The following is a 24,391-nucleotide window of genomic DNA, read 5'->3' as shown; positions in this document are numbered from 1 at the left end:
AAAGTAAAGTCTGGCATCCAGTGCTGAGCTATTGTGTTTGATGCCCCTTCTACAGTCTGGCATCCAGTGCAGAGCTATTGTGTTCGATACCCCTGCTACAGTCTGGCATCCAGTGCTGAGATATTGTAGGAATTGATGCCATGTCACAGCCTGGCATCCCGTGCTGAGCTATTTCATGAATTGATGCCCATGTCACAGTCTGGCGTCCAGTGCTGAGATATTGTAGGAACTGATGCCCATATCACAGCCTGACATCCAGTGCTGAGCTATTGCAGGAATTGATGCCATGTCACAGGCTGGCATCCAGTGCTGAGCTATTGCAGGAACGGATGCTCCATGTCACAGCCTGGCATCCAGTGCTGAGCTATTGTAGGAATTGATGCCATGTCACAGGCTGGCATCCAGTGCTGGGCTATTGTAGGAACTGATGCCCATGTCACAGCCTGGCATCCAGTGCTGAGATATTGTAGGAACTGATGCCCATATCACAGCCTGACATCCAGTGCTGAGCTATTGCAGGAACGGATGCTCCATGTCACAGCCTGGCATCCAGTGCTGAGCTATTGTAGGAATTGATGCCATGTCACAGGCTGGCATCCAGTGCTGGGCTATTGTAGGAACTGATGCCCATGTCACAGCCTGGCATCCAGTGCTGAGATATTGTAGGAACTGATGCCCATATCACAGCCTGACATCCATTGCTGAGCTATTGCAGGAATTGATGCCATGTCACAGGCTGGCATCCAGTGCTGAGCTATTGCATGAACGGATGCTCCATGTCACAGCCTGGCATCCAGTGCTGAGCTATTGTAGGAACTGATGCCCATGTCACAGCTGGCATTCTGCGCTAGGTTATGGCCGTGATCACGGATGCCCACAGGCCTCCATTGATATTAAAAAGTGCAAATCGATAGCCCTGTTCACGTTACCCGTAACAGCTGGGCCTTGTGGCACACGGACAAGCGTTGGCTTGTTTGCTCCTCCACACCTGCATTGTGTGCGGCTTGATAGACGTGCCCTCTGCTACCTGCCCCCCTCACCACACCCACGACCCCTCCCATCTAAACTCCCGTCACCATCCCACGTTCCAGAGGATCTGGGAATTTGCAGAAGTACAGTACACAAGGCACTCCTATTCCCGCCGAGAGAGCGTGAGGAGACCCCACACTGCGCGGAGCTGCGGTGCCCTGGACCTGCACCCCTACAATGAGCCCGTTGCAGCATCTGATCACAGCTGGAGTGTGGCTCTCCGTCGCCACACACTCCACCACCGCCGCCGGGTTCGGTAAGAAGCGCAAATAAATGGTGTGTGTTGGCGTCTCCGTGTAAAGCGCGGTGCTTTCTCTGGGAGTGTGCTGTTCCCGCTCCCACTGGGGTACCGTACAGGAAAGGCGAAGTCCACCCCCCCCCCAAACCCCTCCACCCTCCCTTTCACCACTCGAGTAATATGTATTGCAAGACTAACCCTGCTCTCTCACATCGCAGAAGTGGTGTTTTGCACGGCTTTGTGTCTGGATTGTCTAGAAATGTAGCCGGGCCACCCATGAGTTATGCAAGTCATTCGTTTGTGCTTCCCCATTTGTGAGCAGAACTATATTCTGAGTTGTTTAGGTCTAGCGAAATTAAAACGTGACTCCGAAGTTTGCGAACCTACTTCGTTAAAAGCAGAACTCTCTGAGTTGTCCCGTGCAATGTGCATGCACGTTTCTTCCAAGAAGTACCGGACTCCTCCGAAACACTCGTTGGCTGCTCCGAAATTCCAAAGTCTGCCACAAGTTGATTCTTGACAAAGTCGGCAGCAAACATGCACTTTGGGCAGCCCCTTTGGGGACGGGCTGGCGCAATGTTTACGCTGCCCTGCCCTTGTTTGCAAGCGTTTGGTGCGGTTTCGACCCAGCGTCAAGGCGCGCACCTGAGCACTGTACACAGAACCGGTATTGCAGCAAGGGCTTCGGAAACGACACCCGGCGCTGGCGGTACTGGGCTCGTACAATATACAGCGGGCGCTCCTCTCGACGCTAGACCCCAGGGCCCAGGGTAGGGACAGGCAACTGAGACAGCCAGGACAGTACTTGCGATGTTGAATGTCGCGCTAAATTTGGTTTCATCCTGTCACCTTCATGAATCGATATATAGAAAATCTGGAGTATGTGTGTTAAAAAAACCAAGGGCCATATTTGGAGCAGCCCAATTACCTACACCATGACCGGCGTTAGGGCCTTTCTATTTTTTCAATTGAAGTGGGCCCCAACATGGCCACAGAATGAAAGCCACGAGGCGTGTGGTTGGTGTTTATGCGCATTCCCTAAAGAATAAGCATTAGTCTTCACGAACTAAAAGCTGTGTCACTTTGTGTGCTTGCTGGTCAAAGACTCGCCTCTTTACAGGGTGTTCCCTTATCACATACATGACCCCCCACCCCTCCCCAGCTATGTGGCGTGGGGCATGGATTATTCTATGAGGCTAATGAAGCTGGCAACCAAACATTGAGAACTCCCCCACCCTCCACGGGCCCCAACACATCTTCTCCAAGCCCTGGCCGTCAACCACACGCACATGCAATGAATCTGCGGAGAGCGCTGGCATGTGCGCCCGGCGGAGAAATGCAGCGGTGGTGCCCGTAGTTTAGATGCCAGCTTGGTATTGCCAGTCTCCGCTCTCCATCTCCCTGTGTAATTCTGCTGCATTGCATCTGCTGGCAGAACTGTCCTAGCCCGCCACGGCTGACCATGCCCCGGGGAGCAGGAATGCCCACGCTCCACCACCACAAGTCTGATTGCATGGGTCAGGGGGTGACCTCACGGTATCCACATGGCCAATAATGGAATGCACTGCCAGGCTTGACGGGCAAAGCCGCCTTGCCCGTTAAATCTCCGCCCCTGCCACCCTATGGCACTGGGACCTGTGAACTGCAGGTCATGTGCAGTTCTGCGCCTGCGCAGCCCTGGCTTGGACTGCCACCAGTTTGTCCACACTTGCTTCTGTAGGGCGCAACCTCGTGCTTGTTTAACACCGAGGGCTTCCTTTATTCCGCACTGTAGACAGGGCTGGCTATAAACCTTGAAGTGTGCCCACTGAAAATATAATCCGTTACCTGGCGGAAAGTGCTCCGAGTACTCGCTTAAATGGTACTCATTCTGTTATCAAACCCGGAAGGATAAAATGCGGAGGCTGCCTTTGTAGGATTTATCATCCTGTGTGGGTGAGCAGGCGTTGGATGAAATGCGAAAGGAGTAGAAAGGTGAATTCAGTCTTCATCCGCCCCCTGAAGGGAACCCGTCGCTCACTAACCACTGAGCGAGACATGGCTGTTTGGGGGCTGCCAGGGTAGCAGTCACTACCCCTCTGTTCCTGCCTGCAGCCGCAGGGCACTGCTTTGCTGTCCCTCTGATTATTCATCTGTGGGCAGTGATTGTGAATCCAGCTTCAAAGGTTTGATGACTTGGGGGCGGGGGGGGGTGTGGGGGACGACGTGTATTGTACCCCTTATTGCTCGTGGCTATGGCTGCTTTTGGGGTGATTAATCGTGCAGTCACTAATTCATTAAGAGGGGCGGGGGGGGGGGGGGCAATGGTTGTGTGCTGTCACTAATGCTACCCAGCCAGGGGTGGACTGGGAGCCAGAAGTGGGCCTGGAAAGGTTTGTCAAAGGGGGCCCATGTTACACCAGGTGAGTGACTGCATTGAGCAAGTGCAGCCCCTCTAAACAGGTTTGGGGGGTTCTCGGCTCAAGAGATCACAGACAAATGCTCCCAATTCGTGAATTTTAAAGCTTGTGTCTCTCTGTGGGGATAAAAAAAGAATTCAACATCATTAACGGAGAGTAGAGAGACCGACACCGGCCCTCACCAAACAACCAAACTCGATCAGAATGCTCCCCACGACAGTCCACAAGACATCTTGAGAGATAGTCACAAGAGGAAGACGCTACAGACAGAACACATAGTCAGACCAAAACGAAACCACTTAGTCGACTCATCCACAACATCATGGCCCGTCCCACACCAAAGGTTTTCAAGCTGACATATTCAGCTAGATGGTAGGGTAAGAGGAAACCCTGACTTCTGCGTCGCGCCAAAACCGAATCTCTGTCAGGTGTGAGCCTCTTTCCCCTTGCGGGAGTCTCGATTCTAGCAGCGTTTCAGGACTCCACTGAGTTATTCAATTTCTCAATCACAGCGAAGTAAGTTACTATACGCAGTTGCTCAGTTAGGCGTGGTCCTCTCCCCCACTCTTACTCTCATGCGGGTCTCCCGAGTCCAGCCATTTTTGCACCAGGCAAGACCCCCGAAACCCAGGCATTCAGCTATATGGTCATTAGCTGCAAAACATTTAACCCACTAACCAAAAAAAGCTCAAAACTCTCACTCAAACTAACACAACAACCTCTCGCACCCCAACCCGCATGCACTTCACCACACTGCTACAACACATAAACCGCACGAACAGCACACGAGGACTGACATCGCCGCGATACTCTCACCAAAAGCTCAGCACCCGTTGTATACCGAGTTGAAGCTGCCAACAGAACACCACTCCTCACTATCCTGCTTCCTCTTCACCTTACTAACCCATCCCACCACCTCGTTTGCAGATCTGCCAGAGCGTCTAGGGACCAACGCCATTAGTGACGGTGCGCGGTACAAATATCTTTAACATTAAAAAAATGACACAACACGTTTGATACCAGTGAGGAATAGAACACGGTAAGAGTGGCCACACAATCTTTGCTCCAGGAGGAGAGATGGAAGGGAGAGGATGGGATGACTGGGAGGAAAGGTAAGAGGAGCAACAAAACGAGTTAGTCCGACACACCCAAGGTCCATGGTGCTATGTGTAGCCAGTCCACCCCTGCCCAGGCTACAGAGGCCCACATGGAAACCAGAGTTCCCTGTAGCCAGTTCACCCCTGCCCAGGCTGCAGAGGTCCGCCAGGAAATCTCCAGAGCTCTTTGTAGCCAGTCCAACCATGCCCAGGCTGCACAGGCCCACAGGGAAATCTCCAGAGCTCTCTGTAGCCAGTCCACCCCTGCCCAGGCTGCAGAGGTCCGCCAGGAAATCTCCAGAGCTCTTTGTAGCCAGTCCACCCCTGCCCAGACTGCACAGGCCCACAGGGAATTCGCCAGAGCTCTCTGTAGCCAGTCCACCCCTGCCCAAGCTGCAGAGGCCCACCAGACAATCTCCAGACTTCTCTGTAGCCAGTCCACCCCTGCCCAGGCTGCATAGGCCCACAGGGAAATCTCCAAACTTCTCTGTAGCCAGTCCACCCTTGCCCAGGCTGCAGAGGCCCACAGGGAAATCTCCTGAGCTCTCTGTAGCCAGTCAACCCCTGCCAAGGCTGCATAGGCCCACAGGGAATTCGCCAGAGCTCTCTGTAGCCAGTCCACCCCTGCCCAAGCTGCAGAGGCCCACCAGACAATCTCCAGACTTCTCTGTAGCCAGTCCACCCCTGCCCAGGCTGCAGAGGCCCACAGGGAAATCTCCAAACTTCTCTGTAGCCAGTCCACCCCCGCCCAGGCTGCAGAGGCCCACAGGGAAATCTCCTGAGCACTCTGTAGCCAGTCAACCCCTGCCAAGGCTGCATAGGCCCACAGGGAATTCTCCAGAGTTCCTTGTAGGCCAGTCAACCACTGTCTGTTGCTCCCATGGCTTCGATGGTTTGGCGATACTGGAAAGAGAAAGTGAGATTTCTATGGGAGAGCTCCAAATGGACTGATTTGCCTTGTGTAACAGGGGAATGGTGCGGACTATGCTTGTGAGAACCCGCCAGTAGGCGCGCTCTTAAAAATGATCGAACATCATCCTGGACTTCATCATGCCCCACAGATAAGCGGGGCGTGTACCCGGTCCGTTTACTCCCTCCAAAGAAGCCACCACTTCCAACATAAAAAATAGTGAGTGCAATTACTGCCAACAAAAAATAGGGAACAAGGAACACCCTCGCATTTTAGGGATCAACAGACCCCTTTAATCCAATAAATATGGTTCACGAGATGAATTAAAACAACCGAAACACGGGATTTGTTTTAACTGGGGCCAGTGGCTGGGAATTCTCATGGACGGGGTGGCTAAGAATCAACCTGTCTTAGAGTCCTTCCCGCTCTCCCCTGGGCCCTCCCCTGTCGTCCTCCCCTGGGCTCTCCCCTGTCGCCCCCCCTGGGCTCTGCCCTGGTCCCTCCCCTAGGCCCTCCCCTGAGCTCTCAGCTGGGCCCTACCTTGGGCTCTTCCCTGGGCCCTCCCCGGGGCCCTCCACTAGGCCCTCCCCTGAGCTCTCAGCTGGGCCCTACCTTGGGCTCTTCCCTGGGCTCTCCCCCGGGCCCTCCCCGGGGCACTCCCCTAGGCCCTCCCCTGAGCTCTTAGCTGGGCCCTACCCTGGGCTCTCCCCTGGGTTCTCCCCTGGCGTCTCCCCGGGGCCACTCCTAGCTCTTGCTGCTAAACAGTCCCTTATACTCCCTGGGCTTTGAAATGCAGCAGCACTTCTTCATGTGCAGCTGTGCCAAGTCTTTCTTTGCTTGATCTGCACTGGTCAGGAAGCCACTTGGTCTTCCTAGACTGCCATAGAACCCAGAAGCACCACCCCTGGGACCCTGGGGGTCACCTTGACTGGTTTGGGTGTCAGACTCTTATGCAAATGTTGAGGTCTGACTCAGCTGCTCCTGCCAAGCCTTCAGCTGAGAGCCTGGCTCTTCCCATCGCTGGATGATACGGAGTACGTCCAGAGCTCTCGAGACCTTTTTTTTTACCCTTTCACCTCCTTTCTCATCCACCTCATTTCACTTCGTATTCCTTCTCCTCTCCACCGTACTTATTCTCTCCTCCACTACACATTTCCACTACTCTTTTGCCCTCCTCCACTTCTCTTTTATCCAGAGCCTCAGACTCGGATGTTGGGCTATTCAGGGCGCAGGTTCCAGTTGTGGGTTCGACTGAGTCCTCAGCCATGAGACTCAGGTCTTGGGTTAGTTGCTGGAACTGTCACTCCAGTTGTGAAACATTTTATGTTTGATACGGAGGTCTTGATTCATACCTTTGCTGCTCCTGGAAAGGGTAACTTTCCCTTCTCCTGGAGTAGTTTGGGTAGTGGAATTTCCCTGATGACTTTCCATCCTAGGTCTCCCTTCTCCCGGGTTCAGAATTCTATTGTCCTGAAAGCGGGGAGAGCGAGGAGGATTATTCTGGAAATTAGGGTTCGGGGGTAACTGGGAAAGAAGTTCAAGTTGGAAAGTGAGTATACTTCCCTCTGGAGAGAAGTTTGGAGGGAGGTTTCCTGTGGTGGTACTTCCCCGATTGCCCTACCCCTTGTGCTGGGGTAGTCCATATAGATCTGGGTATAGGTGTTGTACCTTTATATTTTGGACTAGCATAGGTGGCAGGGTCAGAACGGTAATTCATCTGGTATCCTGCCTGGCTCCCCCTTGATTGCGCTTACATTTTATTTAAGGAGACCAATAGCAGCATGTCACATTGACTTCAATGCAGCACAAGACTGTAATCCAGAAATCTAAAGTGAAGCCAAGCGTGCACTAGGACCCCAACCGGCCCATAGAGCTGGGGGTTTCCCAATAGCACTTTAAGATTGAGCAGCAGCAGCACCTGTGAGATGGATGGGGATGCAAATGAATACTCTCGTATCAAATCAATAAGGACAACTCAATGGTTTGTCAAAGGGAGTCCGTTTAATGACAAGTACATAAAACAGGGAGTTAATGAATATCCGCAATCGCTCGATATTGCTTTTCGCTTTAACTCCAATTAATTTCATAAAAAACACATCATTTATACAAAAAACTCATCATCGCTGACGTGTAACGCTTAAAATCTGTCATGTTCTAGGAAGGTAACTTTAATATAGGTGCTATATCTGTATATGGTAACAAAGTGAGGGGATTGGATGAATAGTGTCAGGTGGGAATCTAAGCCCTTCCTTCCAAATGGCTACTGTGGACGTCACTAAAAGTATGACGTCTCATTTGTTCTACTAACTATAGGACCCTAGATTACTTGGTCCACTATGATTGGGTTGGCATCAACCCCACTCACACTTTTCCACTAGCCTAGCAGCGTGCAGTATAGCTGGCCAGGTGCAGGGAGTTCGTCTGCACCCCCAGCCTCCCTCCATTTATTGCTACAATCAATCATCACTTCAGTGGTCATGTGTCAATTATTTCTTTGTATTTTGGCCTCGAGACGGCTTGTTGGTCTGGAAAAGTGAAGGTGCCTGGGCATGGCACAGGTCCATGCGTAGGAGTGAAAGTTTGATCCCTTCTGCTTGCTCGGTCACGTGATTTCGACACCGTGAAATCGTCTTATTCTCCATGCAATTTGTGTATTTGATTTAATTCAGCCAGCCATCTGCCATCTGTGGCTTATCTTGACCTTTCAGAATAGGATACTCTGTTCTTCTCTTCATTAATTATATCCACTGTTGGGCTATTTCAGCTGATACGACCGTGGCTCCCTGGCACGATTTGCCTTCGTTTGAGTTTATCTCTGTCCTTAATTCTCAATTTTCCTGCTGCAAAGCTCTTCTCTTGAGAGCTTTAGTAACCTTGGGTCTGTTCTGCTCCTGTGCATAGTGGAAGTTTACTTATATAAAGTGCTCCTTTTGAGGTAGATATGAATAGGTGGCGCTTGCCGCAATCTATCTTACTACTAAGCTTAAGCAAGCCTCACGATTTTCTTAGCTTCTTGCGGTTACTGTGCATATGTACACATGTAAACTGGTTGAATATCCTCATCACGCTCATGGCATAAGTTTCTGACATTTGACATCAATTATTTCACTTTAAACTCGGGATGTCACTTATCCACGGTGTTTCGTCTCTTTTCATCATTCAGAGGTCATCATACCTTCTATATATGAGTCAGTCTTGGTTCTTGTGACGTCACCATTCGCCTTCTTTTAGTACCGTCTTGCCTTCTTCAGGTTTTGCATTTTGACAATCATCATTTTGTCTCATTTGTCGATATGGTTTTCTCAATGGGTACCTCACTGTCCAGGTTTTCTTAGGTTTTGGTACTTCAATAGGTGCTGTTATTCTGATAGGTACTGGACAGAGCCCAACTGCGGCTCTCTGCTGTTTGGTTTATTTGCTCATCATACATCATGTTGCTGGGGGTAGATCCCTGTCTTCGGCTGGTGCCTCCCTTTGGAACAGCCTCCCGGACATCTTGACACTTGAGGAAAAACTTCTTTGGTTCCGGAAACTTCTCAAGACCTTCCTCTTTGCCTCTGCCTTTGCCCCCCTTCTCCCCTGTTGATCTGTTTCTTCTCATGGCATTGTGCACCTGGCCACCCTCTGTTCTTTCGGGCCCAAGTATTCTGCTCACCCTGCAACCCTCCTGCACTGCCACCATCTGCACTAGGGTTCTCTATCTGTACCCATACAGTCCCCCTCCCACGTTTCTTCTGCACTTATCAGATATACCTTTCTGACTAACTTTCACCTGCCACTTGCCCCACCCCCTTCTTTGCACTTTTCCCCCCATTTTCCTTTCCCATGCACTTGCGCTTTCTTAAATGTCACTGGGCCTAGTAAGATCGCTGTTTTCTTTTTCTGTTTTTTTCTCTCCCTGTTCCCCTCCCTTTTTGCCTGGTCACGCTCTGAAACACTTGTGTACGAGCACGATATAAATAAAATATCATTTCATCATTTCATACGTCACATATTTCGGCGTGAATGTTCCTGGTACTTCAAAATGGGCGTTTGGAGTGCGAATCGTGCTTGGGACCTCCTTTACACTAGCACTTTGCATTTGTCACAAATAAAACACTTACTTTTCAACATTCAAAATGAGAATTTAAAAGGAGGGGCCTACTTGTTAAATGAAATGTTAGCTTTTCATATTTTATGAAAACAGCATTTTCAGCCACACAGACCTTTTGCCATGTGTCGGGCACATCCAGCAGTATTCAGTTCTTAGGCACATTTTCCTTCACTTGAGCACCTGTCCATTTTCATGAAGTTGAGAGAGGCCCATTTTGTTTCCTTCACTAGGCCTTATGTTGGAAATCAATGTTTGAACTGGCTTGCACATTCCATTGAGTTTCAACATCGGCTTCATTCTCACAATGGGTCCTTGAATGTCCTCTCGGTCTCTTTCACCTGGGGCTGAATTTGCACCCCACAACAGGAAGAGAAGCCCAGCCATATGGGAGACGTGCTCCAACGCGACATGAGCTTCTGCGGGAAAGAAGTGGAGGTGGAGGTCCAGCGCAGAGAAGATCCGTGCAGACCGCTGGAGTTATGTGGCAGCTGGCAGCAGAGGGAGTGGAACGCAGAATGTCTGCCACAGAAGTAGAAAGCAAAGCTGAGATGCCAAATATGACCAGTGATTTGGCCTGAAGCTAAAGGTGACCCCAGGGCGCTGAGAGCAGGACATTGAGCAGTAACCAATGATTGTGAATACCGAGCACATAAAATAAAGAGGCGACAAGGGCGCAGTTCCCGTTTATGGGACACCAACTTGGGGAAACCTGTAACTCGTATTGCCAACAGCCAACGGCTATCATGAAGGTAAAGAGGCAACCTGGGCACAATCTTCCTTTTTCTGGATGCCAGTTTGGGGGAACCTGTAACTAGGGCTGTACCGAATAGCATATTTAGTATTCGGCCGAATACCGAATAGTTTGACAACTATCTGGCCGAAGCCGAATATGAAGCCGAATAGTTGCTTTATTTAATAAATCATGTTCCAAAGTTCAAAAGACACACTTATTAAAAAAAACAAAGCACCATTTTAAATGCATTCTATACTTTTATTTCTCTTAATTGTAATTAATGTACCATCTTTATTTAAAGTATAAAATCCAGAAATAAAGCAGATTTAACCAAAATGAAGAGACCAAATGTTGCATATTCAGTGCCAGTTAAAGTAGGAGGCTTCACAAATGCAAAAGGACTGCCTTTGTGAATCAGATGCATTGCATTCTCTATCCAGTTGCAAAGTCGATGCGGTCGAGTTTTGAAACTTCTTTGCAGCTCACATAGAAATGTATAAAATGGTTCATCTCGGCTCATGCAGGACACAAGTCAAGAGGAAACTGAAATGCGTGAACACCCCACCCAAACAAATGCTGCTCACTTTTCACTTATCCTAGCCACTCTTTCTCGCCAATACACAAACATATGCAACTTATCATTCCTGATAAAATATCAGATGATGTTATACTCAGGACTCAAGTCCGTAAAAAAAGGAAAGGGGGGACTATGATGTAAGCAATGGGAAGTGACATGACAGGAACTGAAAGTATCTATGCACATTTCTTTCAGTTTGTTTTTTCCAACTGAAAAAAGTGCATATTGCATATAAACATTTGCCAAACTAAAAGATGTTCATGCATTCTTGCAGGCTAAGTATACAAGATGAGCACCTTTTTTTGTCTAAGAATCTTTAGCAAAACATGCCCTAAAGAGCAGATTATAATAGAAGATATTTTTCAGCTGTGTGATAGCAATTTGTCTGGTCTAATTCTATTCAGTTTTGCAAACTGAAGTCTATATTTGCCTTTCTGAGCTCATGTTGCATTGTATTCAAATGAGAATGTCAAAGTATTCGGCAAGAGCCGAATAGCTTTTTTTCATCTGGAATTCGGCCGTATACTTACTCGAAGCCGAAGTTTGGTATACCCCTACCTGTAACCCATATTGCCAAGAACCAAGAGACTATAAAACGAGGCAGCCATTGTTCAGCCCTCCTCACAAGGGATACTGGTGTGGAGAACCTTGGAACAAACATTGCCACTGAGACTAATTGTGGGTTATCTTCCTGGCAGGAGAGTGAACCAGGAAAGGAATCGGTAGTAGTTAGTCCTGGTAGTCGAGTTTACCAGGAAAGAAGATGTTTTGAAGAAGTGTGGTTGTGGCAAAAAGGTGTCCTGATATATTATGCAGCACAAGCAAATCAGGGATCTCTTTCCCTTGCAATAAATGAGGCGCACAATAAAACCGCTTTTTATTTTTACAATCCCGATTTCTTTTTTAAGGAGGCCTCCAACCCGTCTCGCACCCAACCACCACCAGCACCCCTGGTCACAATAGACCACAATAGACCAGGAACCAGGCCGGTGTGTTGTCAATGAATATTTTATTAATTTAATGGAAAATTTAATAAACAGTTACAATGACCACCAGTAGGCGGCAACACACACTTCAGAGTATTCTTAGTCAAGTGGCACACTAAGCGACTCAAACATGGATGGCACACAGATTTGCTTTACTGGTTTCACCACTACAATCAACAGTTCAAAACACCATGAAATTGAATGCACACACAAAAGACTCTTGAGTCCCAGCAACACTCACCCCCCCAGACCTTCACTAGGCTTGTCAGCTTGGGATAGAAGGCAGTGGCAAGGACTGGCAACACCAAGTTAAAATCAGATTTTAAATGGGGTTTTCAGAAACAATATGGGAACAACAATGAATGGGGCAATTCGTTTTCTGGACCAGGTAAATGGGTTTTACTTTATTAGGACAACTGCTATGGGACAGCACAAAAGGGTGCTTCGCGCTGCTTGGACTAGAAGACAAATAGGGCTTCAGAACAGACTAGCCAGTACACAATAGGAAACTCTATTTTCATACATGCAACACATGAACAAAATAAAAAGGGAATGCAATTGTAAATCTGTTATTAAAATATAGTAGGGGGAAGAGGGATAGACTAGGAAAAACTGTTTTAGACAGGCTAAGCGAAATTTCCAGGAAAACGAAAATGCAAATGACACTTGTTTTTACTAAGGCTGCAGAAGACAGACTCGCTTTAAGCAATGGGGGACCTCACATAGGAAAATCGTTTTTCAGTTGAAGTGACAGAGGCACATAACAGGTAGGCTCTGGGCAAAGGGATTACTCACAATAGGAAAAATGGTTTGGCTTCAAAATGACAGATGTACATAGAACTTTGTTTTGTAAAATACATTTTAAACACACGGACACATTAGTTTCTAGCTTGCCATTGATTTGATTCGTTGGGGGAACACTTTATACTTAAAATGGCTCACAAGACACTGGGAAGGAATATTTGGTTTCGAATGGCAACTATTCCAATCCCGTGAAATAAAGTGGGAATTAATTGATTTGCTGAAAAATATACCAGAGATCTACACAAGCAACTGGAGATTCTTCAATGGGAAATGACAGAAATGCACGGGCAAACAACCGATTTTCAATGGAAACAATTACTACAATGCACAGACAAGTGAAATATCTTTCACTGGGAAATTGACTGAATTACGCAAAGAAGAGAGGGGATTTCCATGGGGGAAACTCTATGGCAATGCTGAAGAAGAGAGGACTTATTTAATCTATTGCTGGGGATGTATACACTTACGGGAGAGGGCTTGGGGGACATCAAGGGAGCACCAGGGCCAAACGGTAGGGACAATCAAGGGGTCAGTCAAGTCCTCACTCTATCCTCCAAAAAGGTTCCAAAAAGGTCCCACTCCAGCTACTACAGCTCCTGGCTTCTCTCCAAGAGTTGAGCCCAATTCTGCAAGGATGGTTCCAAATTTGGTCAGCTGCACACCTCAAGATATGGTAGGGAGAGTCCTGATTTGAGGCAGAGTGACTTAATAAGGCAAGTGACATCACTGATTTGTCATAGTTCTCGCGAAATTGATAGGGCAGTGGTCAAGGGCTCCCTCCCATCTGTGGGCCGATAGGTCCAGAGTATGTGGGCATGTTTTGCGAAGCCAAGGGAGGATACCCCATCCATCATCTAACTCAGACAAGGGGCTGGGTCTGGTTTTTGCACATGGAAAACTCACTGCCTGACAAATGCCGTTTCCCATCATATTATGACACATATGCCAGCATTTCTTAATACAATGGAGTTCTCTGTACTTCCCACAGGGTCGCCCACATGGAGCCCTGATGAAGGCGGATGTAGTTTTACTGCAACACCGCCGAAACGTGAAGCAAACTGGGAACATCTGATCAAGTCTGTTCCCGGTTCTACAGACCTTGTTCAGTTAGTCTCTGCCACGTTGGCAAATATATCTTTCATTTTATGACCCTGGAACATTTATTGTTCAACTTAAGTTATCTCTTTACAGAACATTCATTGTTAAAATTAAAATTACAACCCAATTAAGGAGCCTTTGAAACTCGGCCAACTCACCAGTGTAGGGGATTCATTGCACCTTTTAGAGCGAGTTCACATGCACTTTGTTCTTCCCTTACTTAACAAAAAGTACTTATGTATTCACATAAGCAAGTACACTACTTGTGTCAATGAAATAATAATTAATACTTATTCACATTTTTGCTGTATAGTATATCATGTTTTTCTTTTGTACATTCTTTATGATGTCACTGTGGATTGTTAATTTTTACATGTATGTTTCAATTCTTTTGCATGTCTCATTTATGCATCACATGTCTCACATGATTAGAAAATAAATAATTGTTTCCTAACACTTTAATATACCAACACGGTGAGTGGTTATTACTTTTAGATTCATTCCTTGGATCCCTTATTTAGGAGACCAACATTTGAAAACTCTCTGGGCAGGCCTAAACTATCTGCATCTGTCCCCCCCAGTATCTGTTCTCTGCTTAAAGAATTCTTTACCAGTAAGGGTACAAATATTTGTTTACACAGCATTTTTTAATACTACATTTTTTAGGGAATCGCATAAACCTTGTTTGATGTCTATGCAACCTATTGGTGCGAAGCTACAGTATTTTCTAGTTTTCTCCAGAACTATATCACTGAAAAATATGCCATTTGGTAGGCGGACTACAGATACCATTTTAAACATTTCCTCAAACATGTATGGCCCCCACAACTATGCAGAGATCACAATCAAGTTTTTCCTCATAACCTTTGGTATGTTGGCGTCACCAAAATAGTTTTTGGCTCACCAGAAGCAGCTCACTACCAGCTTTTCAGAAATCCAAATATGAATAGTGTACGATTAATATTTCCCAAGTTATCCCCTACACAGCATATCACCTATTCTGTGCAATGGATGTGAAACTACTCCGACTCGGACCACCACCCTTGGAAGAAATCCGGCTTTGGCACTGACTTCCAGAGGGAGGCTTTTGTTTAGATTAGCCCAGAGCTACAAGGGCTGATGGCCAGTTTTTATGACTGCCTAAGTGATTTTAGTCATAAGACTTGGGGAGCAGAAGAATTCCTCAACTCATCCCCCTGACAGCGGAGCTTGGAATCTAGTTTCACTCTTGGGGGATTCACAGCAAAGAAATGAAACCAGGATTCCAGCCTGCCTCGGCTGCAAGCATTTTACATTTATATCAACTAGTAGAATTGCACATTTGCACATGTAAAACCCTCGCAAAGTGGTTACCTGCAAACTGTGATTACTGAAGGGCAACATAATGTATATTTAAAGACTTTAGCTGCACATGTGAATACTTAGTGTTGATTTTGAAGGTCCAATTCAAAATGTCCGTCGTCAATTCCAGCTGTGAATGGCTTTCACTCTGCAGAAATTCAAAATCTCCATGTAGATTCTGCAAATTATTATGTCTTCTCGTGATGGGCTCATGATGAACAAAATGTACAGTTCCTTTATTACACTTGCACACATTTTGAAGAGCATATCTTTAATATAAAGGGAAAAAACAAATGTTTGCAGGTAGAAAGCTCAATTCTGCTGTGCAGGCTTCCACACAATCTGGTCATTTTTATTTACATGCTGGATGCCGCCGTTTCTGACAATATGGCCTCTGCTTGTTCAGACCTTTTCCAAATGTTTTCTCTTGACTGTCCCTTCGGTAGGGCAATTAACATTTTTAGGCATCTCCAAGTTTTGACACCTAAATTCGCTCCTTTTTGCTTTGAAATTGCAAGGCCTTATTTCCATGTTAATTCACAAAAGGCCTTTCATTTTGGGGAGCACTCATACTGACTCTGGCCTTTACTTATGGCATTCAGGGCTATTTCACCTCACAAAGGAGTGCTGGAATTAACTTATTAACTTTCATTTTGACAAACTGTGGCATCACCATAGATAGTGGCTGTGCTTTCCTGACAAAAGTATTCCATTTAAAGAATAAGTGTGATGTGCTAATAATTGCCTTGGTTTATGAACTTATGTTTTGTGAGGGAGACATTTGCCTTACCAAGATGGATACTGTGGAGGATAACCACTGTTTTGATTTTTGAACTGGTGTTTGTGAAAGAGACATTTACTTAGCCAGTGGAGGAAAAGACATTTTGTGCTAAACTAAACAGAACTTTGTTGAATCAGAACGTTTCCAAGGGTATTCCTGAATTGATCCAGGGGAAGGAAGTCTCACCTTGGTCACAAGGAATCTTTTCTAAAACCCATACGTTTGAACTTTTGCACTATTTTGCTGAACTGAAGACAGCCAAATATTTCTTGTCTACTTTTGTTGTATGTGTTAGTGTGAGGGTCAGAGACCTTTTGGACACTAGGTCATCGTTCCTTAGTTTAGGTTTGTTAGGTAGGGACATCCTTGTTAGGATAGGGAAACGTAGGCGTTAATCTCACCCCTTTCCATTTTTGATAAAAGGAAAACTTTGAGAAAACGATACCTTTGTGTCCGTCTCGCATTTCTGACCCCTCACACTTGGCATTGGTAGGACACTAATTCCATTTAGTACGTATATATGGTGCACTATGGTATAGCATTCATAACAAGGGTTATCTACCATAGCATATTGCACCAAAACATAATATGACCTAACATTGCATAACATAGCATGACAGAACATAAGGTAGAGGGGTAATATACCATATTGTAGCATAGAAAGATGAACACAGCAGAATGTACCGTGGCATAGCATATTGGCAGAGTGATGCATAACAGCACCTGGTAGCATAGTGATGCCTAAAAACCATAATATTTAATCTTAATTTAGCAGCATTGCATAACATAGCATGCAACAATACACATATTGTAACAGAGTGTAAATGTGTGCATCAAGACCAGACCACATACACAAGAACTACTACTGGACTATATAAATTTAACTGTACAGGGGGAGGAGTGTGTTACATGGGGGCCCCTATGCAAGTGTCTGTGCTACTGCATAGGGAAGCGTGTGTTATGGCAGTGCTGCATAATGTAGGAGTGAGACCACACAGGGGCTGAAGGTTGTGTTGGCTAGTATCTGCAAGTCAGTGTGTCTCATAGCGCTGCTACTTCACAGGTGTGTGTTTGTGGTATGGGAAGACAACTGTACAGGGAGGTATAGCTGGACACCGCTGTGTGACTTAGAGGTCGTCGTGTTGGTTTGTGTATTAAGCTGTTTGGCACGTGCTAGTAGACCACATCAAGGTGGAGGTTTATCCTTGCATTGCTTTGCTGCTGTGTTAGGCTTATAAGTTATTCTGGAATTTGAAGACCACCAATCAGCAGTGTTTTCTGATTGGTGAGGCTAATTTCCTCAGCTGTGTTGGGGGTGGTCCTAGTGTGGTATGCGGCGACAGCTATATATCTGGTTCCCCGGCCTGCAGAAACTAGGGACACTTACACATAGGGCACTGTCCAGCCCAAGCAGGAGGGGGCATGTAACCTCACTATGCGTTGCCATGAGCCTCCCCTCAGCTCCATCTAAAGAGAAGGGGCTGTGAGGGCTCCGACAATGCATGGGAGAGACTACATACCCTCCTAATCACTCTAAGTATCGGTAGGATAGCTCAGCAGCAACGTGCTTGCCTTGGAAGCAAGATGACGCGGAGCACCGCAGGTTCGATCCCCGGGTCCGCACTTAGAAACCTCTGGGTTAAGCGCGCTATAAATAACCTATCATGTCATATATCTATAGCCCCCAATCCGCCACGTTTGATGGAAAAGTAAGCTTGGCAGAAATATGGCATTCTTAAAGGAGGTTGGAGTAAGAAATGTGTCCCCTTTGGGGAAGATGCCCTGGACTGGGCTGCCTGTAAGTTCTCCAGGCCTGCTAGGAACTTCATGGGGACGCTTATAGTAGAGTGGGAGGCTGGATTCCTCTTGGGTTGAGGATAGGCTCTTCTGCCAGTTCTCTGCATAATGCAATCTTTTCCGCTCTTCTCCACCTTGGCTGCACTTTCCACCTCCTGTTAAGAGGGCATTAAGGTGATCTTGGTTCCCCAGACATTGTCTGCTTACCAGAGGGGACATGAGGGCGCTATATTCTGAGCAACCGCTGGAAATCGAGGGGCTGGAGCTTTTCAAACCCCCATTCTGGTGCAGAGTTGGGATCGAGTAGTAAGTAGTACGTACTGTTGGATGGAGCAGGAATTGTAACTTTGTGGGGTGGAATGCAAGACTTAAATTCAGGAAAGGAGGGGTAGATGCACTTGGGGTGAGGGTGCATTGCAACTTTTAGACCTCCCATACACACTGCCCCACTCCCAAAACATACCCTTTCTCCACTGGGCTAATGGAGTGTGCTGTGCTGTGCGGTTCCATCATTCCATCCACCACAGTTTGTTGTTGGCTAGTTCGACTCTCGAATGACGACTGTTTTTCGTTGTTTTTAATAGGGGGGGGTTCATCCACCCTCACTACCCGACTCTATCCCACCATTGCTCCCATAATGCACCCAACCACAAAAAAAGTTAATGTTCAAAAGTCAAACACGAAGACAACAAACTAACTGTGGTAGTTGGAATTGCCACAAACAATGCTGTGACCAAGGGTATGTTTCAATGCGGCATATGCCTCCTTTTTCTCATCGGGCACCAGTTCAACCCATTCTTATGAGCCTCACATCCTTGTGAAGAAGCGCGCAATGCCTTCACTTCTGAGTCAGGTTTGTAGAAAGCCCAAGTGATTTAATACAAAGCTGCACCCAGGTTCCTCTTTGCAGACTAGCATTTCTACTTTGGCCCGGCACTAATCCCTTAAAATACTGGCCATCTACAACATCTAGTCAGGTGGGGTTCACAGGTAGGGTGGGCATCGAGAGTGCAAGTGCCGCAGATATCTGGAGAGCAGAGCTGCTCTGCAACATGTACAAAGTGCTGTTACTATGGTGTGTATCTAAATTATACTTGATGTACACTAGCTGGCCCCGGGGTATCATACGTCGATCTAGATCCCAACCATTGGTCACAGGAAAAACAGATCACTTGCGGGGTGGGGGCAGAACGGGGGAGTGGAGTTCTGCTATGGTATTTTTTGAGTGCAAAGGATGCTGTTGGGAATAGAACATTTATTTCATTATTTTATTGCACTTGCATTGTAAAGTGCTTCTTTCTGGAATGTCATTTCAACTGACAACTTCCATGTAAGTTGTAGTCGTAATAAGAATGTTACACTTTCTCTATGGACCAAGGCACATCATTATTTGTTTTGATTTGCATTATAGTTTGTTTCAAACTTTAAGCAAAGATTTGAGCAAAATAGCAGACAACGTGCAAGAATAACCTTTCCTAAGTCTCCAGTCTTCTTACAGGCCAACTTTTCCTTCATCGATTAGTAAAATAAGGGTTATCATTAATATCTGCTTTTTTGATCTAAATTCGTCTAGGCTCTTCTGTCCCAAACTTCATTCAGAAATGTTACTGCTGCTATGATTAAGGAGGTCTTTTCCCCCCTCAAACATTTTATCCACCATTCCTCAGCCGATGAAGTTGCTGCATTCTCTAGGAAGCGACTGAAGATCTTAGTCCTAAGTAATGTTAAGTCGGTGTAGAACAAGGTGTGTTGGAGGTCTTCCAGTACCCCTTCTTCCTTACAATACCTGCATCTCTAATCCTTTAAGTGCTCAGGAACTCTTGATGATAGCACTTCTCTTGTCTTGCATACATTTAATCTGATCCTCATGAACTATGCTCTATAGTAGGGACTAGGGAATTTCCTCAGGTATTCCAAGGTGTCTCCCAGAGCTTGGGTCTCATTAGATAAGTTATAGAATAACTTTATGCGTGCGGATCCAATCTGCCTCCCACAGCTTCCGCTAAACTTTTAGGATTGATTATCAGTTCCTCCAGCGAGGCGTTAAGTTGGTCTAATAGTTTGACAGGTGCCCCCCCCCCCAGCGCTTTACCGGACCTTCCAGTCCACCTTCAAGCTCTCTTTTTGTGATCGCCAAAATTGGAGGCCAAGGACTTCCAGCCAGCCATCGCTTTCAGTGAGGCTAGCCCTAACTCCCTCCTGATTACCTGAATCGGGGTGACTTTAGGTAGACCTAGGACTCTTATCCAGAAGACACCTTCCAGGGCTGCCCACTGTTTTACTGGGACTGACGGTAACGCATCAGATCTGTACGTCAAGGTTGTCACCACCTTCAGTCTATAAAACACGAGTATTCGCATCATTGAGGACCTGCAGAATTTCTTTTTTTACAATTAGTGCTTGATTTGCAAGCATTCCTGCTTTTCCTTTCAGGGCGACCATGTTGTTGACTTCGATATCACTCCTCCCAATACGAATCCCAAGGTATTTGAAGGATGCTACTTGCTCGGCTGTCGAGAAATCCAAGAACCAGTTAGGTGATGGTTTATTCCTGCAGAGATCTTTTTCCAGGATCAAGATCTCAGTTTTAGCTGTATTGATTTCGAGGTCATTTTCCATAGCATACTCTTCCAGCCTTCTAAGCTATCTCTGGAGACCTATTGCTGTACAATCTAGCAAAACTAGGTTGTCGGCATACAACAGTTGGTCTACCTGTTCTCCACCAATTTTTGGTGGAAAAGGTCTGGCTTTCTTCATGTATTGTCCCAGGTCAGACAAGTATAGAATAAACGGAGCAGGGGCTAGTGGACACCCTTGCTTAACCCCTCTCCATGTCAGTATTTCCTTGGTTCGTAGTCCCCCTGCGTATAATCGTATTCTTAACGTTGTGTCCGTATGTAGGTCTTCCAACTGTTCCACCAAATCTTCAGGGCATTTCCATTTTCTAATTTTGACCACAGCCATCACCTGCTAATACTATCAAAGCCTCTGGCTAGGTTTGCAAACGCCAGATAGATGTTGTACTTCTTTGTTAATGCTATGTCTTTCAATGCTGAAAGTAGGAAGATGGGTGCAGTTGTCCCCAGGCCCCTTACAAAACCTGACTGAAAAGCGTCAAGGTGGCCTTCTCTCTTGGACAATATATTCAGTCTTTTCAGGAGGAGAGAGGCGTACAATTTACCAATAACATCCAAGAGGGCAATGGGATGATAGTCCGGGTCGCCCCTATTGCTGCTCTTGTGTATCAGATCCACTATTGCCCGTCTCCACTTAAGCAGCATCCTTATCACTTATAAGATAGCCCAATGGTTTTCCGGGCTGATGGCAAATGTATAGGCCATGGGTGACAGGTGACACTTCTGGTTTGCCATTTGCAAAGTGGCAGACATACGCCTCTGCTTATCAACTGCCAGACAGTACAGCTCCGGGACCACTGAACTTCGGGTGACGAGTCTCAACTGTCCTTAAAGGAGCGTCCGTGCCCGTTGTCCGAACTTGGCTCGAGTTGAACATCAGCAATATTATCATATAGTACTCCAAGCGTCCCTGAAAAGGAACCGCTAGTTTCAGGGTATCCAGGCTTTACACAGCTGGCCCTTATCCTCTATTCAATACTGCAAGGGGAGGCAGGGTGGGACTTCAAGCGGGGGTTGCAAAAAAGTGAAAGACCTTCGCAGACCCTCGCTTTAAGAATGCCCCCGGCGCCCACGGCTGGGTCGGCTGGGCCAAGGGGTTCCCCTTCTGCCTCCCCGGAATGTGGAGGCGAGGTGTTGGATACCCCTGAGAGGGTGGCCAGATGGGCAGCCTGCTATGCAGGCTTTTCCTCTATGCAGGCTGTTCCTCTATGCGGGGGCTGGCCAGCCTCTAAACGTTCCGGAAAAGGAACACGGCTGCCAAAGAAAAAAATGGTCCACCTGCGTAACTGTGATGCGCTGCCTGAAACGTTGATTATGCAGGATGGTCCTAAGCAGTGTCTCTACCTAGGAAAGTGCGTTAAAAAGCAGCATGGAAATAGAAGAGAGCAAACAATAAAAGTGGCAACCTGACTAACTGGCTATTGAATTGTGAGCCGAAAAGTAAAATTGGTAAGTCCAGATCTGTTTTGGTGGTTTTGAAGGTGGAAGAGAACGAAAGAGCACTATCGGCACCCATCGATTGAGATGGGAAAACTCAAGTGGAAATTCCCTCAAGAATGTTGAATCAGTTAGGCTGGTCAGTGGGAGCGTTGTAGCGCCCCCTGATGTGAGATCTGATCAATCTCGGGCCATGGTGCGCTCGTCTCCTACCTCTTTTGCTATCACTAGACTATTCAACGAAGGCATTGAAGCTAAAGATCTAAGCACTGGGCTGCAACTCTTCAGTCGTCTTCCGGCACTGAGAGTGCTGCAGAGTACTGACTATGACTTCTTCGAACAGTTGGGTGGTTTTAGTGCAGCAGTAACAAGAGTCAATTGCTTGGGCTCAGAAATCTCTTCCCTGGTTCGAAGTAATGCTTCGTCTCTTTTAAAGTGGGGGATTTGATATCGACCGAGCGGCCATTCTACAAGAAAAAATGACTACCAGGGGGAAAAGCCTGTAATGCAATGTCTGCTACGTCCAGAATTGTCGAGTCAATCGGCCAAAACGTCTGCAAAGAACTTGGTGAACTACCACGTCGGTGATGCGGTTACTAAAACGCATTGGGAATGGCTTCTTCTATCTTTCCCACCTACCCCTACCCGGAGACCCTGAGCACGTTGTCTCCCTAAAATCTTGAAACGCTCGTGGTCATTCACATTTGTTTTCTGATAAGGGCTCTAGAAGCCGATTCCAAATGGCTGATATAATACTATTTCAGGAGACCTGAAGTGAAGTGGTATTTGATGGCTATTTGTGCTTTAGAAGGCCAGCTAACAGGAGTTGAAGGCCGCCCTTTTGGAGGTTAGCTTACTTTACGTCCTAATGGCCTTAGTGCATGAAAAATTGTGCTGGAAAGTGCTAACCCAAACATTTTAATTGTAGAGGAGGTAATTAGTAGAAAGCCATAACATTGTTATAGTAAATGTGTACGATCCACCCGGCGCGCGTAACACTAAGGCGGCGCAACTATCTACGAGAGTATAATTACCATTACAGTCAGGAAACCCAAATGTCCTCTCTTAATCGAGGGTGATTTGAACGCTTCTTGCAGCGACTGTATTATGGCAAAGGGTGGGGCAATACCAGTAAATGCCACTGGTGATACACCTGGGACCCTCTTCTGGATAGACAGCCCCAAATGCCGCCAATGTAACTCGCCTAGAAACAATCTAGTGCACAGAGCATACGTCCTTCGCCTCTGCCCTCAACAACACCTCGGCTACTGAATCTTGCCTCACTACCAATAATTCACCTCCGCAAGATCTGTCCCCAAGATGCCTCCAACACGGCCGGAGTTGCACCATGCCAGGCAGCCTTTCATATCTTACTTCCATGTTCCTTCCCTGGTGCCCTGTGGGCACTTTGAAACACAATTTACTTGTTGTATAAGCGCCTTACAAGTCCACAATAAATAGATAAATTACATTAAAATAACAAGTTTTGTAATATACCACCAGCTTGAACTGTGTCAGAACGCTTTGCAAATCTTAGTGATACAGACAAAAATAACAATCTACACAATTGTATCAGTCTGTTAATAGCCCAGGTTTTCAAATCATTTCTAAAACTCTGTGAATAGATCCGGCTGTGCAGCAGGATGGAAAGGACTGGGGCATAGCTTTTCGTCGTAAATACGTCTTAGTTGTGAGCTTAGATTTAGGGCCTCATCACGAGTTGGGCGGTATCCCGGCGGTGGTACCACCTGGATACCACCAAGGCTAATAGCGTTACTGCCAAACCCCCCAGTGCTATTAGCGCCGGATCACGGGTTTGGCGGCACAGTAATTCCCCATTCCTCATTGGGCCCATTGGGGAATCCCCCATACCCCCCAATGGGGAATTTTCAGTGCGATTACCATCGGCGGTATTACCGCGCGGTAACTGCAGCGCAAATCAGCAAATTCCCAGCGCATTTACCCCCAGCTCAGAGCTGGGGTAAATGCTGCCAAACTCATGATGAGGCTGTTACTCTGCAGGTTACGAGTCCCATCAATGTCCTTGAGCAAATCTTTGTGAATGGCATTTTCACACCAGGCAGTTCCCGTTTTAGGCTTTGTGAATAAGGTAGTATCGGCCCCCAGAAGCAAATCTGAGACGCTCCCAGGAAACTCTGCACATCTTTGTGAATCGAAGCCATATATTTTCCACACACATTTTTGGGCGTACACTTCTTCAGGTGTGTTTGATAGCAGACACTTTCCATTGGCTGTAATCGTGACTTCTAAGACCTGTGAACTCTGACACAGGCCACGTGAGTGTTGCAGATTCAGGGCAGTTCATCGACCTCTGCATTATCCCGTGTGCTATCCACGGGCAGGGTGCAAACCAAGGACAGACTATCCCACAGCAATTTGCTGCATTATCACGAGTGGAAGAGTAGCTCCTTTCA

At 46.8% G+C, this 24,391-nt stretch overlaps 1 protein-coding gene across 1 annotated transcript in view; it reads left to right on the top strand.

Annotated features, from left to right (window-relative positions):
* The first annotated feature begins 1,112 nt into the window (after positions 1-1,112).
* The window catches only part of LOC138491171 (alkaline phosphatase-like), a 172,319-nt gene continuing 149,040 nt past the window's right edge, over positions 1,113-24,391 (top strand). The window contains exon 1 of the mRNA XM_069617546.1: positions 1,113-1,285. Coding sequence (XP_069473647.1) covers positions 1,207-1,285 — 79 coding nt within the window. The 5' untranslated portion in view covers positions 1,113-1,206. The remainder of the gene's footprint in view (positions 1,286-24,391) is intronic.

The sequence above is a fragment of the Ambystoma mexicanum genome, chromosome 10, assembly GCF_040938575.1.
Source record: "Ambystoma mexicanum isolate Mex_15411 chromosome 10, UKY_AmexF1_1, whole genome shotgun sequence".
NCBI lineage: Eukaryota > Metazoa > Chordata > Amphibia > Caudata > Ambystomatidae > Ambystoma > Ambystoma mexicanum.
This window is presented reverse-complemented; position numbering and strand designations above follow the sequence as displayed.